At 40.3% G+C, this 21588-nt stretch overlaps 1 protein-coding gene across 2 annotated transcripts in view; it reads left to right on the top strand.

Moving 5' to 3' along the window:
- klhl20 (kelch-like family member 20) overlaps positions 1–15322 on the top strand; it is a 22224-nt gene extending 6902 nt beyond the window's left edge. The window contains exons 3-14 of one of the 2 annotated variants that reach the window (XM_050033794.1): positions 2410–2667; positions 2825–2933; positions 3752–3958; positions 5760–5918; positions 6076–6170; positions 6448–6563; positions 6770–6953; positions 7046–7189; positions 7296–7429; positions 9474–9688; positions 9895–10004; positions 10456–15322. In XM_050033794.1, coding sequence (XP_049889751.1) covers positions 2410–2667; positions 2825–2933; positions 3752–3958; positions 5760–5918; positions 6076–6170; positions 6448–6563; positions 6770–6953; positions 7046–7189; positions 7296–7429; positions 9474–9688; positions 9895–10004; positions 10456–10540 — 1816 coding nt within the window. In that variant the 3' untranslated portion in view covers positions 10541–15322. Of the gene's footprint in view, positions 1–2409; positions 2668–2824; positions 2934–3751; positions 3959–5759; positions 5919–6075; positions 6171–6447; positions 6564–6769; positions 6954–7045; positions 7190–7295; positions 7430–9473; positions 10005–10455 lie in introns of those variants that run through there. The other variant, XM_050033793.1, reaches the window with a different exon arrangement.
- The last annotated feature ends 6266 nt before the right edge of the window (positions 15323–21588 follow it).

Below are 21588 nucleotides of genomic sequence, written 5' to 3'. Positions count from 1 at the left end.
AACAAACATGGCAGCACACCGGTAAGGTAAGACAACACGTTTACATGTCGTTTTCTATATGTTCTCTGACATTTATCCTAACGATATGAGGCGGTCTTTGTGGAAAAAAAGCTTGTTTAGTGGACTAACTTTGCACTTGAAGTATGCCCTTTCACTTACGTTTTAACAGGTCTGATGCTACTATGCGCCCTGGCTATATGTAGGCTAATGGCTAACATGCTAACTATTATTTTTATGTCACTAGTCACTTGAAACAAATCTAGGACGATAGGAGACAGGTTGAAATAAACCGAAATTTCCCTTTAAAGCCTTCAGCCCTTTAAACTCTGCGATGGAAATGGTGTGCCAGTGCCTACATTGGTATTTTTGCTTACTGTGATGTCATTGCCCTGAGTATTTTTATACTTCTCATATCCCTGAAATCAGTACAACCTAAGCTAAAAGGTAATGCAAGTCAATAAACCATAATCATTGATAAAAGTATTTAAATGGTGTAATTAAAAAATCTGACATTATTTTTTCCATTATATTTTACAGAATAAGCACATAAAACATATTGATCTAAAAATATTTTTAAATGTAGAAAAAAAGGAAAATATTTCTTAAGCTGCCTCCAGTTATTTGAACTGTGTACATATTTTAGTTTTTGAGATATGCTCATTTTATGAGCAGAGTGAAAAGGTATTCATTTGCATATTACAGGATTCGTACGGTCATGAAAAACCTGGAAAAGTCATGGAATTTTAAAATGCAATTTCCAGGCCTTGGAAAAGTTATGGAAAATAATATTTTTTCAGAAGTTTTGGAAAAGTCATGGAAATATATCTAAAGTTTCAAAAATTAATCCAAACAAAATCGATGTGTCGTAATAAAATGTAAATTGCCACGGACCGTCATGATATTTTTGTGGTGTAAAAAGTTTATTCAGTCTGGCTCAGTCTGTGTTACTGGGCATGCGGCGTGCACGTGCCTAGGAACTGCAGGCACGCCCACTAGCCTGGAGTTGCTTCTGCTAGCAAACGGACGATGCCGACAAAATGCCAGGGAAGTGCAGCTTCAATAATACATGGCTTTTCAAGGATAAATACCAATTATGGCTGGCAAAAGACACTGACCCAAGATGTGCTAAATGCAAACTGTGCTGTAAAACATTTGACATTTCGAATATGGACGAGGCAGCGCTCGTTAGCCACTGAAGGGGAAAAAGCACGAGACAGTAGCCGCAGTTGCTAGCAGCGCAATACCCATAGGTGAGTTTGTGAACACTGATGCTGTGAGGACATCCAGCAACACTACTACAGTTTCCACAGCAACAAAGCAGACAACTTTGGATGTTTTTGCAAAAAATGAAGTCCTCAAAGCGGAGATACTGTGGGCACTAAAAATCATGAATTCACACTACTCATTCAAGTCATCCATTCCCGGACAGCCAGATTGCAGCGAAATTTACCTGTGGTGAGAACAAGTGTGCCTATGTCTGTACTTTTGGGCTTGCTCCGCACTTTAAAAGACTCTTGTCAGAAGTGTCCCAACAAACGGCATATGTAGTGCTGTTTGACGAAAGCCTAAACCACCATTTGCAGTCCAAACATTTTATTTATTTTATTTATGTTATTTCTTTTTTTTTTATTTTGACAACTCATGTACTGATTACTGGGTAATCAGTAGTTAGCACTGGCATTCCTACCCCAATGCACTATTTCTCTCTGTTTATCTCTATCTATATCTTTAGAAAATGTGATGGCATTTTTATCTTTTGAGACATTGACAAAAGTGTGCCTGTCTGGTGTTTTTTTTTTTTTTAGAGAGGCACCATACATTTCAGATGTAAACCTAATTTTACTTAGTGTTACGATAATTAGTTTTCGGTGGTCCCATTGAGATAAAACAGTTTCTTTTGGTCATGGAAATTCAGTAAAAGGTTTTGGAGAAGTCATGGAGAAGTAATGGAAAATCATTGGTGAAAAAGTGTAAGAACCCTGATATTAATGTGGTTGTGCAGCACATCCAATGTGCCGCAGTGACATTACAAGTGTACAGTGTGATGACAGGGAAGACAGAGCCTTAGCTTTCTACGGAAAAATGAATTCTCTAGCTATTATTGTTCTTATTTTAGATCCGTTTAAACAGGATCATACAAACAATGTTCTCCCGTGGCTGTCCGTGGAAGATCAGTTTTAATTGGGTTAAGGGTCACTACAGCAATTTAGTATTGCTCTTCCACAAAGCTGGGAGACTCACAAGAGACGGATTAAAATGAATGGTCAGAATTGAAGCAGCAGAAGCAGAGGTCACTGGATGTTTTTAATCTATGGTATGAATTGTGAACAAGATAAGTTGTTAAGATATCCTCTGAAAAACAATGATGAATTAGCTTACTTATTTATTGCCCATCTGGTTCATGTTTAGGGCCACCAGCGCACGCCAAGACGCCACTGGAATGGACATCACCAGCCGCTGTACTCTGGGGGACCCCAACAAGCTCCCTGAAGGGGTCCCCCAGCCTGCACGCATGCCCTATGTCTCGGACAAACACCCCCGGCAGACCCTGGAGGTGATCAACCTGTTGAGAAAACACCGTGAACTCTGTGACGTGGTGCTGGTGGTTGGCGCCAAGAAGATTTACGCACACCGCGTGATCCTGTCTGCGTGCAGCCCTTACTTCAGGTACAAAGAGACAAACATTGATATCAACTCACATTTGGTGAAGGAAGTTGTATAAGGAAATGAATTCACCGGCCAGTACATAACATCAAAGTGCAGGCGGAGTACCTTGAGTGCTGGCTGTAACAGTAATCCCTCTTGTTTCCCATGTTCTCTTCAGAGCGATGTTCACTGGAGAGCTGGCAGAGAGCAGGCAGACTGAAGTGGTTATCCGTGACATCGATGAGAGAGCCATGGAGCTGCTCATCGACTTTGCCTACACCTCACAGGTAACAGCAGTAGCAGTGAACAGTGGTCATATTTGGCATTGGGGATTGGTGTGTCGTGTTTGTAGTAACACAAAATGCCCTATGTCAGTGAAGATGAGAAAGTCTAACCATATTGACCATAAGCATGCAGTTTCGAGATTTTCAGATTGTCTTACATATAGCCGATCCTGTGCCCATCAAATTTACATGCATGCACTGCATGATGGTTCATGTCGCAGACAGTGACTGACTAATGTCAGAGCTGCTGTAACCTTTTCTCAAAAGTTGCTGCACATGGTTTGAAAGCTACCGTGTTTAGCTAACTAACAGACTGGTGTATACCACCCAAATCTGTATTAGAAACAGAGTTGATAAGTAGCTCAAAAGTGTAGCATAGCAAAGCTAGTGCTAACCGTTTCATGTTAGTGGATAAAAGATGCTAAAACACTGAGGTTTAACTCAGTAAAAACACAAATATGGGTGGTGTACCTAGTCTGCTGCTTGATTGATTCGTCGAGGTAACTAGCAGAGTAGGAACTGACAGATTAATTGACAATGAAAATAATCATTAGTTGCAGCACTACACCGTATATCCCCCACATTACAGTAAGCTCTGTCATAAAAAATGCAAAGAGTATGGTGCATCTGCGTGCTGCAAGTCATCCTCAAAAACTCTGTGCTATGTGAGTCCTGTAGAGACTTAGAGGAGCTGCAGTGCTCCACAGCTGAGACGGGAGACACTCTGCAGACAATTCTTGCTCAAGTGCCCTTACTAATTGCAGCTTTATGGCAAAACTATATGTGACGAGTCTCTGATGTCCTGACCTTCTTGCTCCTAGGTGACAGTAGAGGAGGGAAACGTCCAAACACTGCTCCCTGCAGCTTGTCTTCTCCAGCTGGCTGAGATCCAGGAGGCCTGCTGCGAGTTCCTCAAGAGGCAGCTGGATCCCTCCAACTGTCTAGGCATCAGGGCCTTCGCAGACACACACTCCTGCCGTGAGCTGCTCCGCATTGCAGACAAGTTCACCCAGCACAATTTTCAGGAGGTAAGAGCATAATGCATAAGAATAACTGTCAACAGTCCCTTAGAGTCAGACTGTAAGTTATTTTCCATGTAAAGACACACGACATAATGAGTTGTCGTAGTTCATTTTATCCTGCCACATTGCTGTCAAAGGTGTACTTTCCTTGTGTTTAGTCTTTGTTGTGCACATGCATGAGTAGAAACACAGTTAAAAACTGGACACTGCATGAAAATTAGCAATTACAATGGATGCTCTGCATGTAAACAACTGACTGCTTTGTATGGAAAGCATAAAAATCAAGCATGTGTCTGTCATTCTAGTAATGTCATCAGCAGGAGATCATGTCACACGCTCATAATTCAGTTGGGTTGTTTCTCCAGCTGTTTACTTCCTTTTTTCCAAGCCCCAGGATATGTGAACACAGTAACTAATACAGTTGTCACCGTGATTCTCTGTTTGTATAAATATCGGTTTGATTCATGTGACACGAGCGTTTCGTGCACAGCACAGAAGAAGAAGAGCGCTGTCACAGCACCACGTTAAGAAGATGTAACTTCACAGCACATTGCGTTTCAAAATAAATGTATGCAGTCAAAGTGTAAGGCAGATTTTGCAAAAGTGAAAAAGTGATGGTAGCAGACAGTTTCACTTTGTGTTTTCATACAAACATCATGCCTTGTGCAGCTAGTTATATGCTAGTAATATAATAATAATTATAATAAGCATGAATATATTTTAAAACTTTCGGAATTCCTCACCAGTAATCCATCCTGAGTTTTTCCATTTAGACAGCCAGAATGATTTGGTTTGCAGCTTTTGTCAATAAAATGGAATAACAGGCTCCATGGCAACTGACACACAGGCCCGTTGTTGTCTTGCATCTGACTCTTGTCTTTGCTGCCTCAGGTGACACTGAGTAGTAAATGTCATTTCTGACAAACCATGGATTATGTGACAACAAGTTGACTGTCTGATGGACAGGGAAACAGGCTGGTAGAATGGAAAATAATATTTTTTTCTCATTTGATGAAATGTATTTCTTTGTATTCTCTTACTTGTACAATCTGGTATTTCCAAATACTTCATGTTAAAGGTGTTCAGCCTGATGATCAAGTGCAAAACATGCACAGAACAGACCTCTAAAGTCATGGCCTGTCCATACAGGCGTGTTTTCCCTATGTGTTGTCTTACTAGACCTTTTCTCAGGACTGTGTTTGTGAGCACAGACTATGATTGACTGTCATCTTATTTTTTTCTGGCACCTGTCATGGTGTGTTAGTGTATACCTTTTATAATTTTTATAATTTATAAAGTAAAATTTCTAGCATAGCTCAACCCATCTTCATCCTGAGCAGAGGTGACTGTCTTTTTTTCACATCAGACATTTGGACTTCTCATTGCAGGGAAAGTTCAGGTGTTATTTATTTAACATCTTCAGGTGTATGCACAGAGAGCAGTAAAATATTCATTACTGAATGCCTACGAGAACAGCAATGTGAAAAGGAGTTGTTGTGGAGTAAACTGCATAAATTTCAAATCTGATGTGTGTAAAATCCAACACTGAGTATATAATTAGATATGTACATCCAGAACTGGAATTGGTCGAGGAGGCAGGCCTGTTTTTTAGATGGTGTGCACATGATGTACAACCTCAATACTGTGGGGCAACAGAGATAGAGCAGTGGTAGTCTCAGTGTTACTTTCCATATATGGTGTGGTTGTGAAAACAGATGTATTTAGTGATTGATTGAGGAGAATTAGAATTGACTCTGCTCTGTATGTGGCACAGCTGCTGATGGACTGTTCTACTCTGTTGTCTTAGGTAATGGAAAGTGAAGAGTTCATGCTGCTGCCTGCCAACCAGTTGATTGACATCATTTCCAGCGATGAGCTCAATGTGCGGAGCGAGGAGCAGGTTTTCAACGCTGTGATGGCCTGGGTGAAATACAGCATCCAGGAACGCAGACCACAGCTCCCCCAGGTTTGTGGCTGAGGAAATATCCCACCACAACAGTCACTGGCTCTTTTGCCTCTTTGATTATTGATGTACATTCCAGGCATAAACCCTCAGCATTACTGCCACTGCCAGAGTTCTTTTGTAACATTAGTTTGTGACTTGGATTTGCTGTGTCATGTAGGTCCTGCAGCATGTCCGTCTGCCACTGCTCAGCCCCAAGTTCCTTGTGGGCACCGTTGGGTCAGACCCTCTCATAAAGAGTGATGAGGAGTGCAGGTGAGTGCCATGTGTTTGTTATTCTTTCAGTGATTTTGGTTTGTAAATGTTGCTGGTGCCGATCTGGTTTCAGGATCTAGGATCTAGGCACTGGTTAGATGGAGGGAAGTTTACCACAGTTCAATCAAACATACTACCCCTTTGTTTTGATACAAAGCTTGTTGAAAATGAGCGAAGTATCTCTTTAAAATAGTTGAGAAACATCTTCGTTCATTTCATACGATAAGGAGATTACAGTGATGATACGTGATTTGTGATTCTATTATTATTTTTTCAGAGACCTGGTTGATGAAGCCAAGAATTACCTGCTGCTGCCGCAGGAGAGGCCACTGATGCAAGGCCCCAGAACCCGGCCACGAAAACCCATCCGCTGTGGAGAGGTACTCTTTGCAGGTCAGTACCTTTAGACAGTAACTCAAAACCAGGGTTTCGCTTGCATCAAATATGGAGACATATGTAGTAGTTTGCAGACAGCAGTGCTAGTGTGGAGTATTGTAAGAATTAAATCCTTGTGGAATGAAATGACACACCTGCATCGTGATAATTTAATACATGTACTCCCTCCTTTGTCTCTTCTCCCATGTCTCTGTGTCTTGCAGTTGGTGGTTGGTGCAGCGGAGACGCCATTTCCAGCGTGGAGCGTTATGATCCTCAGACCAACGAGTGGCGAATGGTAGCGTCAATGAGTAAACGTCGATGTGGAGTCGGTGTCAGTGTTCTGGATGACTTGCTGTATGCGGTTGGAGGTCATGATGGCTCGTCGTACCTCAACTCTGTGGAGAGGTCTGGCATGATCACCCACGTTTTGTCTGGATATTTACATGTCTAAGTAAAATTATAGTGTCATTTATCTTTATTCTGTCTCTGCTGTCCAGATATGATCCAAAGACTAATCAGTGGAGCAGTGATGTGGCGCCCACGAGCACTTGTCGTACCAGCGTGGGAGTGGCAGTCCTGGGTGGTTATTTGTATGCTGTAGGGGGACAGGATGGGGTTTCCTGTCTCAACATTGTAGAAAGGTATCCATCAAAACTCTGGTGTCTGTGATAAACCATCCAAGTTCAGACCAAGACCAAGATATGGTATGTGTCCTAGTAATAGAGCGGCACCCTTGTTATGCTTTAGGTATGATCCTAAGGAGAACAAATGGACCCGTGTGGCCTCCATGAGTACCAGACGACTGGGTGTAGCTGTGGCTGTGCTAGGCGGGTTTCTGTACGCTGTTGGAGGGTCTGATGGGACGTCACCATTAAATACAGGTATGGTGCTGAGTCATGTGGTAAGTACAGTCTTGAATTGTCACAGAGCTGTGACAAGAATGACAGTTAGGAATGAGAGGAAAGGTGTCATGAGGTTGAAACGTGCTAGAATTTTATACATAGGTTTTGCCATGTTTATGTTGTTTATATGCAACTCAAGAGTGAACACACACACACACACACACACACACACAAAAATGGTACAATCCAGTTATGAATGTATAATTTTTATCTCAGTAAAATACATCTTGAGAAACAAAGATTATTTTTCACAAATAATACATTAATTATTAAATAAATGCATTATGCTTATTATTTTGCATTTAAATCATTTAACATTATAATCTGTAATTATTTACATTTAAAGGCTATTTTGAAACTCCTCAGAGAGCAACACAATTTCAACTCAGCACTGAGTCCATCCCACTTTGACTCTAAAAACTGAAACACATCAGTAATTTACATTGGTTCTCACTTTACATGTTTCATAAATAAACAACCCCCCTTAACTATGATTTCCTTCTCTTAATTTGAAAAAAACATTTAATACATAGAGGAAGGCTTTTGTTGACAACTCGAAAAAGTATTTCCAGTGTTTTTAAATACACAATGTCTAAAACTTTTAAGTTGTAGGTTGCTATAAACAGTTGCACATATGCACTTCCCCAAATTTTAGCACAGTAGGACATATATGGCAAAACAAGTGAACAGTGCAATATATACAAACATTTCTTAATTATATATTTTATTTAAAAAAATAATTCAACAACGTCCTTGTTGTATAAAGAACAGCGTTAGATTTAGATAATATCTGTTTTATATGTTCAGTGTGTGGCTTCCAACATAGTTTATGATCTACAGTCACTCACAAAAATTTTGTTTCATATACTCTTTCAATTTCAACACCATTAAAGTTAAGTTTTATTTCACTATTCGCCCTAATGCCACCGAACATCATACATTTTGTTTTGTTTTCATTTAGTGATAACTTATTAATAGCAAACCATTTTTTTCAACTTGATCAGTTCCCTTCTACTGTTTATCATAACTCTTTTTATGTCATCACCTGAACAAAATAAATTTGTTTCATCATCAAATGTTACAAATTGAGTTTGCCAAGTTATTCAACTGGATGTTCTCTTAGTTGTTACTAATAAGCTCAAATGACAGCTGTCTGTATGTAGACTAACTTAGTTTGACACTTATCTTAAAATACTTTTAAACTGAGCTGCTGGCTGAGACAAACAGCCCCAACTCTTTACCAGCACGTAACCAGCCAAGCTGGCGGCGCCAAATACAGGTCATCACGCTAATTTGAATAAATTATCCAGAACTTTGAGATGTGGTGGAAACGCAAACCACACAGATTATCAGGAATTCTTTTACCCAGGTAAACAAATTCCTGGTAATAAAAGTTCCTGGAAATGTTGGTGGAAAAGGGGCTTGTGTTTATATCAGGTAATCACAGGTTGTTACCTTAAATTCATAAAGAAAACTTTTTCACATGCCTTCCTGGTGAACATAGAAGGCAAAGAAGGCAGACATTCTTCATGACTTGAAGTAAACGGGGACTTCATTTGACAACAGCAGAACTATTTAAAAACATCTGCTTATCATCATATTTCCAAGGCATGCATTCTACTCTTAGGTGGAAGTGTAAATCATTATGTTTTAGTGAATATGCATGTGTTTGAGAAGTACTGAGGGTACGACTGCGTAAATGGGACTATACTGCACGAGATGTGTGAGTTTGTAAAGAGATATTTTGATGAAGTTTTGAGTAATTTACATAAAAATGGTCATTTTTGCAGGTGAAGTATTCCTTTAAAGCTTCCTTAATTCCATGTGAGACATCATGCAGGGCAGGACCATCCATCCAAAACCTGTAACCCAAAGGGATATTAGTCAGGAATAGAGAGGCAGTTTTATTGGTTGGATTAATTAATCTGCTTGAAAGTGCAGTAACGTCATGAGGTCACTGCTAAAGATACTGTTATTTTAACAGGAATTAAAAGTCACCCCAGGTCTTTTTTCTTCTTCTCAGTGGAGCGCTACAACCCCCAAGAGAACCGCTGGCACACAGTGTCTCCTATGGGAACCAGGAGAAAGCACCTTGGCTGTGCTGTCTACCAGGACATGATTTACTCTGTTGGAGGGAGAGACGACACCACAGAGCTGAGCAGCGCAGAGCGATACAACCCTAGGACTAACCAGTGGTCTCCTGTAGTGGCCATGACGTCCAGACGGAGCGGGGTGAGTGTGTGGGCTGGAATTTTGTGTGGTTTAAGTATGAGGCTTGTTGTTGCATAGTTTTAGTTACTGCTTTACAGTCATCTGTCAATAACTAGATAGGACTGCATTGAAGCTGTAAAAGGATTTATTACATATCCGTTGAGCTGCCGTAGTAGATATTAAGGTAGAGAAAAGGTTATTAAAAATGTTTTACTCTGCGTACGAGGCTGAAGTGTAATTCTGTNGCTGTGGTAAATGGTCAGCTGATGGCAGTGGGAGGCTTTGATGGAACAACGTATCTCAAAACTATAGAAGTCTATGATCCTGATGCCAACACATGGAGGTAAGAGGCACCTTGTGAAATAATAACCTTACAAAATACAGCTACTAAGTAATCATGAAATGATTTAACAGCAATAACAGCAGCTAGTCAGTATATGTACACAAAAGTTATGTACATTTTAGTTATCGAATGTCCTGTTTCAGTAATAAAGATGAGACATCATTATGTGACATCTGTTAGCCAACACTTCCAACAAAACTTCTTACTTCATTAGACTGATCAGTATTACATTAGACCTGTCCCTGCACATCCTTACAGTACAGGCTTACTAAACAGTCCGTCACAGAAACCCTGAAAAGGTGATCTGCAATTAATAGTCACTTTCTTCAGTCTGTGTGGTCTCCCTTCTTTATTCTGCCACAATCACATCTCTGAGTACCAGAGCACATAGTTTCACTGCACTAAAGAACATTTGAACTTCTCCTTGCTCATCATTTGACTCTCTTTCCAGGTTGTACGGAGGAATGAACTACCGTCGGCTAGGTGGGGGTGTGGGTGTCATTAAAATGACTCACTGTGAATCCCACATATGGTAACACCAACCCCCGCCCCACACATACACACACATACACTCACACACTTGTCATCACGTTGCAATGGATGCCTCTTTTCACCGACTCTCGTGCCTCCAAAAGAGACGCTGTAATTCATGCGAGGATGAGAAAACCGTGGGGGGAGACGAGACGGAAAGAGGAGCAAACTCTGAACTCTAGCTCATCCCCAACCCCACTCTGAGCTCATTAACTTTGGAATACCCTGGTTGTCTTCATTGATTGACCGCGGTCACCATGAAGTGCACTGAGAGCAGAAGTCTACCAAGTACCATTAAGCTTCCAGTTTGTAGGGGACTCATCCTGTGACCTCCAAGTTTTTCACCCTCGAAGCCCGTCAGTCTGGGACATTTGATTTGGCATGTGTGACACAAGTCAACTTCACTAAGACTGCTGCTTTAGGAAATCAGCTCACATTTCTGAGGTTTAAGAAGTTTAAAGCATCAGGTCACTGAACGAGGGCTTTTTCAGTCTGTCCAGCTGTGAAAGCCTCCATCACCTTCCCTTGTCTTAAAATGCCAGCCCCCATCAGCGAGTCAACGAGTTAAACAAGCAGCAGGCTGACCAGCAAAGCTTCATTTTATTATTGAAGAACGATTATTTCCTGGAAACACAACTTTACATACTGACTGTCAGAGGTAAATCCACTCTGTCTTGCTTTTTCTACTTTGCTTCTAAGTGTACATCTCAGCTGTGGCCGTCATATCTCTGGGCCACATTTGTAGCATTAAGCAGTGAAATATTCTCTGAAGGCATCTATACACTTAGGATGCCCAGAGATTATAAACATAATTTATTTCACCAGGGAAGATGAAAGCATTAGAAGGATGTGTATGAAGAAGTCACTGCTACTAAACGTTTTCTCTCAAACTTATTGTCGTTGCATGAGGCTCTGCTGCTGCACTTTACAGGAGGCTGTATGTTACGTTGGATGTTTAAAGATTTCAGCTTGGACGCTGACAGTGTGGTCAAAGGAGCATTTTAACCCTTTGGTGGAAAGAACTTGGACACCAGAATCATCCAGTGGTGTGGCTGGTTTATTGTTGGCTCCAGTGCTGAATTCTAAAAATGTCAGTATGAAAAGGCAGAAGTGATCACACTAGACACACTGATACACGGAATGTCAGGGCCAACACAACACAATATTAGGAGGAAAATTAATTATATTTTTCTGATACACCAACAGTCAGAGCATCCTCACCATCCCTGGAATGCAAAAAGTGAAGAAAGTGGGAACTTGTAACTTTAAAGGGTAATGCTGGTCATATTCTATATTTTTGTCATATTCAAGAAATCTCAAGAGAAGACTAAAACCAACAATGTGTAATTCTGCCAGTACTTTCTACCTTTCATACCCTGTCTGTGCTGCTCAGCCTTAAGCCCATTCAACCACACTGAAGTGCTACTTTAAATCCTTAAAGCACATACAAATATATAACAAATATATACAAAAACGTATTGCTGCCACACCAAAAAAAAATCCCCCAAACAAAACAAAAAAGCAAGCAAACAGACAAGAAAAGATCAGTATCAGGTAATAATGTGATATATAATATGAATTCTTGGTAAAACAAGATGATTTTCACATTTTTAAGACATTTTCACATTATAACAGGAAACTTTTCAAGTAAAAAAACTAAACAAAACAAGTTATAACAACATGAAATGTTTCACATAAGATTAATAGTTTAATGTAATAAGAAGTATATGTTTGAAAAATGTGAAAAACAATTTGTTATTCCAGAAAACTTTTCACGTTATTACCAGATATTGATCAGTATTTGTTATTTGAAAAACAAAAGTAATTTAGTAATTATGTAAACAGCAAGTCACGTTTTTTTTTATTTTTTATTAAACAAACTCAAAAAGGACAGCTTGGGGACACTGGGCATTGGGGGCTAGTTTCAGCAGCAGATTAATCCACATTTGGTGTTCTCGTGAGTATTTGGGGTGTGTGGGATTGAGTCAAAATTAACTGCAGTGTGTAAGCTCATGGTAATGAGGGAACATGTCACCCAGTGCAACAATGTGGCTCATTGATGTGTTTTTAATAGTTTGGGGACAACAATGAAGCTCTGAGGCACGGAAAACATTAGACGTATCAGGCTTTGATACACACACCAGACTTGTTAGTAAGGAGACATTCACTGTTGGTGTGGGCCTGCACATGGGATTTGTTGACAATAAGAAAAATATAGAATTCCATCAATCTTGATGCAGAAATTATCCTAATTTTCCTGCCAAATAACCCTGAATACAATACTGCTTTAAAAAACTAGATACATTTCTCTGTTTCCACAGAAAGAGGTAAATTGTGTGTTCACAGCTTTGGCCCTAAAGTCACTCTCACGTCAACACTGGAGCCAGTGATCTACCAACGACAGATGATTTTAGCGTATCTGTCTCATTAAATAATGCATCGAGTAAACTTTCTTGTACCAAAGTCAAGCTACAGGAGTAATCTGATTTTGTTATTTTTCCTAAATGCAAGTCTCAGGGGCACGGCCTGATTCAACAGACACCCAAGGCTCAAGCCCATGATACAAGAAATAAGTTCAGTTACAATTAAAAATTGGATGAACTTTGTAAATATCTTTGGTCAGAACTGAATATTTAATTTTTAGCCAGCCATTTAAGACGCTGATCACCTCTGGGTGTTAGATTTACCACAGCCTAGGCAGCACCAAGGCCCAAGCTTTGATCAGACATGTTAATAGGAACTGTTGGACTCTCATTTGTTATTATAATAATGACAGAACAGCATTCTGTAGCCAAAGGAGGTTTCACAGTTCAGCAGTTTTGAAGTATATAAGAGCTGTTTTCTCATTTAAATGGAGGTTTCTGAAGATGGATTTCTGTTACATGCTCAACACTAAAACGCATCAAGGTCTGACCTCTGTGCTGCATCAAACTCAAAAAAAAGTTGGAGAGAAATATATTTTATGCCAGTGGACTGTGAAACATACAGTTTTGCATTTGTCCCAGTTTGTTGTCAAAAAACACTTTTAATATAATTCCTAACTGTACATGAATAAGGTAACAGCTCCTTCTGTAGTAGCTGGTAATTGGTAAGGTTTTGTTTTTGTTGACACAGTCATGGTGATCAAGAGACACAGGCCCTTTTTGTTCTGTGTTCTCAGCTCCCAGTTTTGTTTTTGTATGTCATCATATGCAGAACAGTGTAATGGCACCACCTGCTGGAGGACAGTTATAGTGCAGCACTGATATGGATATGAAGAAGAGCCTCTGCAAGTTACTTACTGGTCCCTGGTTGTATGACTGATATCAGCTCAATGTGAAACACAAGTGAAGATAGACACAGTTTGAATAGATGGTGAAATTGGTGTGGATGAATCTCAGAATTTATTGCACTGTGATCTGAAATGTATTTTAGATTTTATCTTTTTTCCCCCTTGATGATGTTTTGTATGGGTGTTTCCAGATATGAGGGGGGGCTCATCATAGGTGTCGGACATTTCAGGCCTTACACTGAGGATGACGGATTTATTTCATAGATTCAACTCATGTTTTGACTTGCTTTGTGTCACACACAGTCCATCACAGTTCTGCACTTTAAATTGTGTGTAGAACAAATGCATAACTGTAATAACAAGCAAGTGAAGGCAATGATACAAGGCTGTTGTTATGCATTATTATAGCCTCATTTTCATGAGCAAGCAGGTCCTAACCTGAATGTTGGTGTTAATGTTTAATAATATGGCAATTCTAGATTTTGCTGGTTTTTAGTTTTCTATGCTAGTGGGAGATTTCAAGTGGCAGGATCACAGTTTGTCTGACCATGTAGTTATGCAGATGTGTTAAATGTTAATGTTTTGGGATGATTTTGCAGTCTCACATACTGATGCTCACTTTATGTTACATCTGACCATTTCATGCAAGATTTTGACTTTGGATAGAAGCTCTGTAACACATCTTCCATATTGATTGTAGTGAATGCCTACTTTTTGTCAAACAGAAATATTCTTGCTGTTTCTTGAGCACAAAATAATGCAGCTTGGCCAACTGTGTACGCCTGCTTCTTGAAAACTCCCCAAAGAATATGTTGCTATTTCTTACTGCCACAGCATTACATGGAAATTCCACTCAGGTTAAGACTCCATACATGTTATTGCTTTGGTTCAGCCTGTTAGTGTTCGACAGTTTTCTTGTCAGAACCATGTTTTCCTCCAGAGTCTACTTTTAACTGACTAAGAAAAAAAAGGTGTGATACAGAAACCACAGCATTTGAGCCTGTGATATTCTTGGTGAAGGAACAAAAAGTACGGGAGGCAAAACAAACCCAGAAAATGTTTGAATAATACCCAAATGTTTCTTATTCTATGGTTTTGTTCCTTATTCCCCCCAAAAATCCCCTTTTTTAATCATCTTTATCTCTCGTCTTAATTTTCTGACCGCTAACTCTGGGGATACTATTTCTGTTAACAATTACTGATCAGGCCGTCCTAGACCAATAATACTGTATTTGGTTTCCGAAACTGAGTGGAGTTTCCTTTTAATCGTCTAAGCTACTAATGATGCATTGTGATTGTGATGAACAGAAGTCAACCAGCCTTCAGTCAGTAGCCTATATTCAGATATCTTGTTTTGAGTAGCCTCTGTGCAGTGTGTCCAACACGTGACCCAAACATGGTTGTGATCTCTGGTGTTTGTTTTCATGTATCAAACAGCCGTCTCTCAGCTGTGGTCACTACAGCAGCTCTGGACTCACCATGTTCACTATGACAAGGATTAAACATTTTTCTGGGATTTTTTTTTGTCTGACTCATTTTAATTGTCAGTGTTAGTGCAGTGTTAGTTTGTGCAGAAAACGTTATATTTTTTTTTCCTTATTTAAGAGAGAAAAGAGAGGTTGTCTTAGACAAACGTTTTCTCCAAGGTCTGACACATGTCTGTAGGCTAAAAAATGCCCATGAAGAGTAGGACTTAAGTACTACATTAAGAATGATGATCATTTACATACTTGTGTAGGCTAAGAGCTGTGTATCCTGTTGACAGCATTTTATTAATTAAGATGTCATGTCTAAGATACTGCTAGGTTCTGTTTAAAATAGTAAAATTGTACCAGTAGGTCTTCAAGTTGCTCAGCAGAGACGCTGCTTGTAGTGATGATTTTAGAGACAAAATCCTGGAGCTACGGAAGCCCTGAAAGGAAAGGTGAAAAAAAGGCCAAAATCAAGGGTCATCTCCCACATACCAGATATTATCTCCTATGTGATGGATGTTACATGGGATGTTATAAATCCTACGTAGAGGATGCGACATAGGACATAATATCTCCTACACAGGAATGTTACATAGGACATTATCTCCTACATAGTGGATGTTACATAGGACATTATCTCCTACATAGTGGATGTTACATAGAACATAATATCTCCTGAACAGAGGATGTTACATAAGACATAATATCTCCTATGTGATGGATGTTACATGGGATGTAATATCTTCTACATAGGGGATGTTACATAAGACATAATATCTCCTACGTAGAGGATGTTCCACAGGACCTAATATCTCCGATGTCGAGGATGTTCCATAGGACATAATATCTCCTACGTAGGAGATGTTACATAGGACATTATATCTCCTATGTAGGAGATGTTACATAGGAGATGATATCTCCTACATAGGGAATGTTACACAGGACATAATAGTCCTACGTAGGAGATGTTACATAGGACATAATATCTCCTATGTGATGGATGTTACATGGGATGTAATATCTCCTACGTAGGGGATGTTACATAGGACATAATATCTCCTAAACAGAGGATGTTACGTAAGACATAATATCCTCTACGTAGGGGATGTTACATAGGACATAATATCTCCTACATAGGGGATGTTCCATAGGACATAATATCTCCGATGTAGAGGATGTTACATGGGATGTAATATCTCCTACGTAGGGGATGTTACATAGGACATAATATCTCCTAAACAGAGGATGTTACGTAAGACATAATATCCTCTACGTAGGGGATGTTACATAGGACATAATATCTCCTACACAGGGGATGTTCCATAGGACATAATATCTCTGATGTAGAAGATGTTACATACATAGGACATAATATCTCCTACATAGGAGATGTTACATAGGACATTATATCTCCTACGCAGGAGATGTTACATAGGAGATGATATCTCCTACATAGGTAATGTTACATACGACATAATAGTCCTATGTAGGAGATGTTACATAGGACATAATTTCCCTACGTAGGGGATGTTACATAGGAGATAATATCTCCTATGCAGGGGGTGTTACATAGGACATAATATCACCTATGTAGGGGATGTTACACAGGAGATAATATCTCCTATGTAGAAAAAAAAGCTGCATCACCAAACAGTGATGACAATTTTGAAGGTGCCCTATTGAGTCTTTTTATAGGGGTCATACACATGCCGCATTTTTTGTGCCCTCAAATTACTTGTTTTCAATGAAGATGCGCGGTAGACGCACTCAAAATCCAGAGCACCAGAGCTGCGCCCCAAGATAAACCGAGGTCAACTTTCGGAACCCAGTAGCGCGCACTGCATGTCGTGACGAGGAACAACCAATCACAGTGGTTAAAGACGCGGCATGTGTACAGCCCCATAGACAAACAAAAGTTATGTTGACGTTCAGCATTTCTCACCAAAACGTGTGTATCCCTGAGGTCTAACATTTTTGTTGAATGCATTTCCCTCCTCATGAAACATTTACAAAGTTCATCTATATTTTAAATATTTAAAATTATGGGTTGTTTATATCCATGTAGCTAACATTACAGCCCTTCCTCTTGTTAAAACACTGCAGAGCACTACCACTAGTATTCAAAAACTCCACTGGGTATCTTTAAGACTTACAGTTGTATCACTATCTATTCCAAAACAAAACAAAAACAACAGAATCTGAAAATACAGCCTTCACCTGCAGCACTCCCCTCTTTTTCCTAAGCCCCTCCCACCAAACAACCATGGGTATATGCATGTGCTTCATACAGTAAACCAGTGTTTCCCACACACTGATTTATTTCATCTAATTTCATTGCAGAGCTGCACATACTGTAGCACATTCACTCAGCCCCTTCTCGCCATTCTCTTTATCCCTGTTTATCAGACAACAAATACAATGAGGAGTAGTTGGCTAGCCACCCCATGGTCCCTCTGGCTCACTTCCTCCCCCTGTCAGCGGTTGCAGTGGCTCGAATTCAGCCTGAGCACCCCCCTAGACTCTGTTTTTGATAAGTCTGTCTCCCTTTTTGGGTTGCTTTGCAGTGTAGGCAGTTGTTGCCAATGCTGGAATAGCAAGATTCTGCAAGATTCTCTGCCATTGAATTAGGCTGTCACCAAAGAAACTTGCATGTGCATCTGCATTTGCAATTGCAGAACAGCCAATAGAAGCACCTGCTCTCAGAAATCACTTGTGATAGCCCAAAGTCGCGCGTGACAGGCTAGATTTTCCAAAGCCTGAAAACAGAACCAAGAGAAGGTGCAGCAGTCTAGTTTTCTCTGACCACATGAATTACAATATGCTCAAAGTTTATTATGAGATTTTTGCCCAGTGACTCCAAAATAAAACTGCCTACTCCAACTTTAAGTGGGAGGTGGGCATGCTGTGTCCCAGCGTCTGTGTGGAGAGACAGGTAGGTAGACAGACAGGGACATCTTGACAGGATGCTATTCACACAAGTTTGTCTCCTCTAAAAATGAGTTTCCTCCCAGTGAGTCTTCACTTTAGTTTCACATCAGGTAATAAAATACTTTCAAGGTCTGAGATTGTTTTCTTTCAGTAAAGAAACATGTTTTAAATCTAAGATTGAAGAAAAAAAAAAAAGTCTCCCAAAAGAAATCCATCCACATGCATTATAATGACAGCCTTACATTTTACAGTGACAGTGATATACCCACATGAAAGTTGACCTTATGAATACTGTGGGGGTCTTAAAGCAACTGTCCATTGTCTAGAACATTCGGAAGCACCACAGGAAAGGTTGGCGAGCAGCCTGATGGATTTTCTTCTCTACTTTTAGACATGAATATGCTGCTACTGCCTGTAAAAGAATAACAGGGAGACACATTCACTGCCATGACTGTCAAATTTATGGCTTTAAAGCTTGAGGATGGTGGTTGGGCCTAAATATGTTTTATTTTGAAGAGAAGAAAGTGGAACAGTCTGGCACTTTTTAGTTCAAGTCTTTTCAGTACAAAACTCTCTTTTTTGTGAAACATAATTTTTATGTAATGTTTTTTTTAACCATATAACCATCAACCCTACCTTATAATGACATAAAACTGTACTGCACAGTGGCATGCAAAGGTTTGGGCACCCCTGGTAAAAATTTTGTTTACTGTGAGTAGTTAAAGGACAACTTCGGTATTTTTCAACCTGGGCCCTATTTCCCCATGTGTATGTGTGCGTATGATTCATAGGTACCACTCGTTCTAAAATTGGTTCAGTATTGAGGGAGGCGGATGCAACCTGAGCCGTGAAACGAGCTAAAACGGTAACGGGGGCAAATGTGTCCTGTATAAGTTTGCGCATTAAAAGTGCTTTTTTTCGCCACTGACCGGTTCAGATCGCCAGTGTTATCTCTGTAAATAGCATACTAACTTAGCCTTTCCCTTACCTCTGGGCTGTGTGATGTCACGAGCTTTGCTCCACTGTGTCTGTAGCTCTCTCTACTCGTGGGACAGCCGTTTTCTTGAGGAAGAGGTGTTTCGGGATTGGATGTCTTCTCTTCTTCGGCTGGCAGTAGTCATCTTGGGAGAAGTGAGCACTGCAGACCCGATGGTCTGCAAGGCGCAGTGTCTGGACAGGAGTGTTAGCATCCATTTGTAGCACAACTAGCCACAACTTCAGCATCTCGCCGTCCGACAAAGGCAGCCTATGAAAGCTGTACGGGGTGTTGCGCGACATCCTGTTCTTGCGTTCGGGAAAAAGGCCCATTTATTTGAGCACTCCAAAAACTCCGGTAACACTCCAGGGGGTAGCACGTAAAAGACTCCGTCCCAAACTCTGACTCTTCTAGCGTAACACACACACTTCATACACACATACTCACTTACAGTACCCAGCGGGGCAGCCCTCCCCCTCTCTGCTCCAACACTGACTGACAGCTGACTCCACTCATACCACACTCACCACTGCCCCAGGGTCGCTACAATATGCTATTTACAGAGATAACACTGGCGATCTGAACCGGTCAGTGGGGAAAAAAAGCACTTTTAATGCACAAACATATACGGGACGCATTTGCCCCCGTTACCGCTTTAGCTCGTTTCGCGGCTCCCTCAATACTGAACCAATTTTAGAACGAGTTGTACCCATGAATCATACGCATACATACACATGGGGAAATAGGGCCCAGGTTGAAAAATACCGAAGCTGTCCTTTAAGTAAGCAGTAGATAAAATGATTAAAGATGAAACATTTCACAATATTTCTTTGTAATTTCAATCTTTTACAGTTTTAAAGTAACAAAAAAGGAGAAGGGCCTGAAGCAAAAGTTTGGGCACCCTGCATGGTCAGTACTTAGTAGCGCCCCTCTTGGCAAGCAATCACAGCTTATAAACGCTTTTTGTAACCTTTATATAACCATCGTCTTTCAGTTCTTGTTTGGAGGATTTTCACCCATTCTTCAATTCCAAAACCTTCAGCTTGCTCCTCTTGAGGTAGTCCATTACGGATTTCGAGATGTGTTTAGGATCATTGTCCTGTTGTAGAAGCTGTCCTCTTTTCACCTTCATCTTTTTTTTTTACAAATGGTGTGATGTTTGCTTCCAGAACTTACTGGAATCTGTTGAATCCATTTTCTCTTCTGCCTGTGAAATGTTCACCATGCCACTGGCTGCAACACAAGCCCAAAGCATAACCGATCCACTCCCATGTTGTCCAAAAAACATCAGGTTTGTTTATATGTTCCCTTGCAAATTTCTGATGCTGAATTTTTGTGGTGAGAACACAGGAAAGGCTTTCCTCTGATGACTCTTCCATGAAAGTTATATTTTGCAGGTGTCGCTGCACAGTAGAACAGTGCACCACCACTCTAGAGTCTGCTAAATCTTCCTGCAGGTCTTTTGCAGTCAAACGGGGGTTTCGATTTGCCTTTGTAGCGTTCCTAGGAGCAGCTCTCTTGGAAAGTTTTCTTGGTCTTCCAGACCTCAACTTGACCGCCACAGTTCCTGTTAACTGCCATTTCTTAATTACATTAGAAACTGAGGAAACAGCTACCTGAAAACACTTTGCTATCTTCTTATAGCCTTCTCCTGCTTTGTGGACATCAGTTATTTTAGTTTTCAGTGTGCTAGGCAGCTGTTAAGAGGAGTATTTAGAGTATTTATAAAGCTTTGAAATTTGCATCACGTGGCCTTTCTAACGATGATTGTGAACAAGCCATAGTCCTAACAAGCTAATTATGGTCTAAGGCCATGTTAAAAGTTGTCTGAGAGCTTAAATGTCTTGGGGTGCTCAAAATTTTGCATGGTGCTCCTTTCCTTTTTTCACTCTAAAACTGTACAAATCAAAATAATACACCAATCTTGCTTAAAACCTGTCTGGTTATAGCTTATATGTAGCTGAACAAGCTACAAATGTTCCAGCAACTCCTGACAGTTGTTACGGAATCCTTCACCCTTGCCAGCAGGGTCCAAAAGTAACTTTCTGTCTATCTGCCAATGGCTGGTAAACTGAAAAAAAATTACTGTACATTTTACTCAACTAAATTTGTCTGAGAGCTGCAGTTATTTTTCAGATGACAGTTCGACAGTGCTGTTGTGGCCAGGTTTAGGCACAGACACTACGTGGTTACAGCCAGGAAATAAATGATCATGTTTTGGCTCAAAATACCTTCTTTGAGTGGAGCACAATCCTGGCAGGAAAAGCAGCGATGCCTCGGTAAATTAACTGCTTTTCAGGCCATGATCCCAGGAGGAAGAGCAGCAAAGTCTTGGTGAAAAACAATCAATCTGTCAATGATTTATTCGTCATACAGAATTCTACAAGGTACAATTCCAGTGAAATG

The sequence above is a fragment of the Epinephelus moara genome, chromosome 21 (genome assembly GCF_006386435.1).
Source record: "Epinephelus moara isolate mb chromosome 21, YSFRI_EMoa_1.0, whole genome shotgun sequence".
In the NCBI taxonomy this organism is placed as follows: Eukaryota; Metazoa; Chordata; class Actinopteri; order Perciformes; family Serranidae; genus Epinephelus; species Epinephelus moara.
The sequence above is the reverse complement of the archived record's forward strand: the minus strand, read 5'-3'. Positions and strand labels throughout refer to the sequence as shown.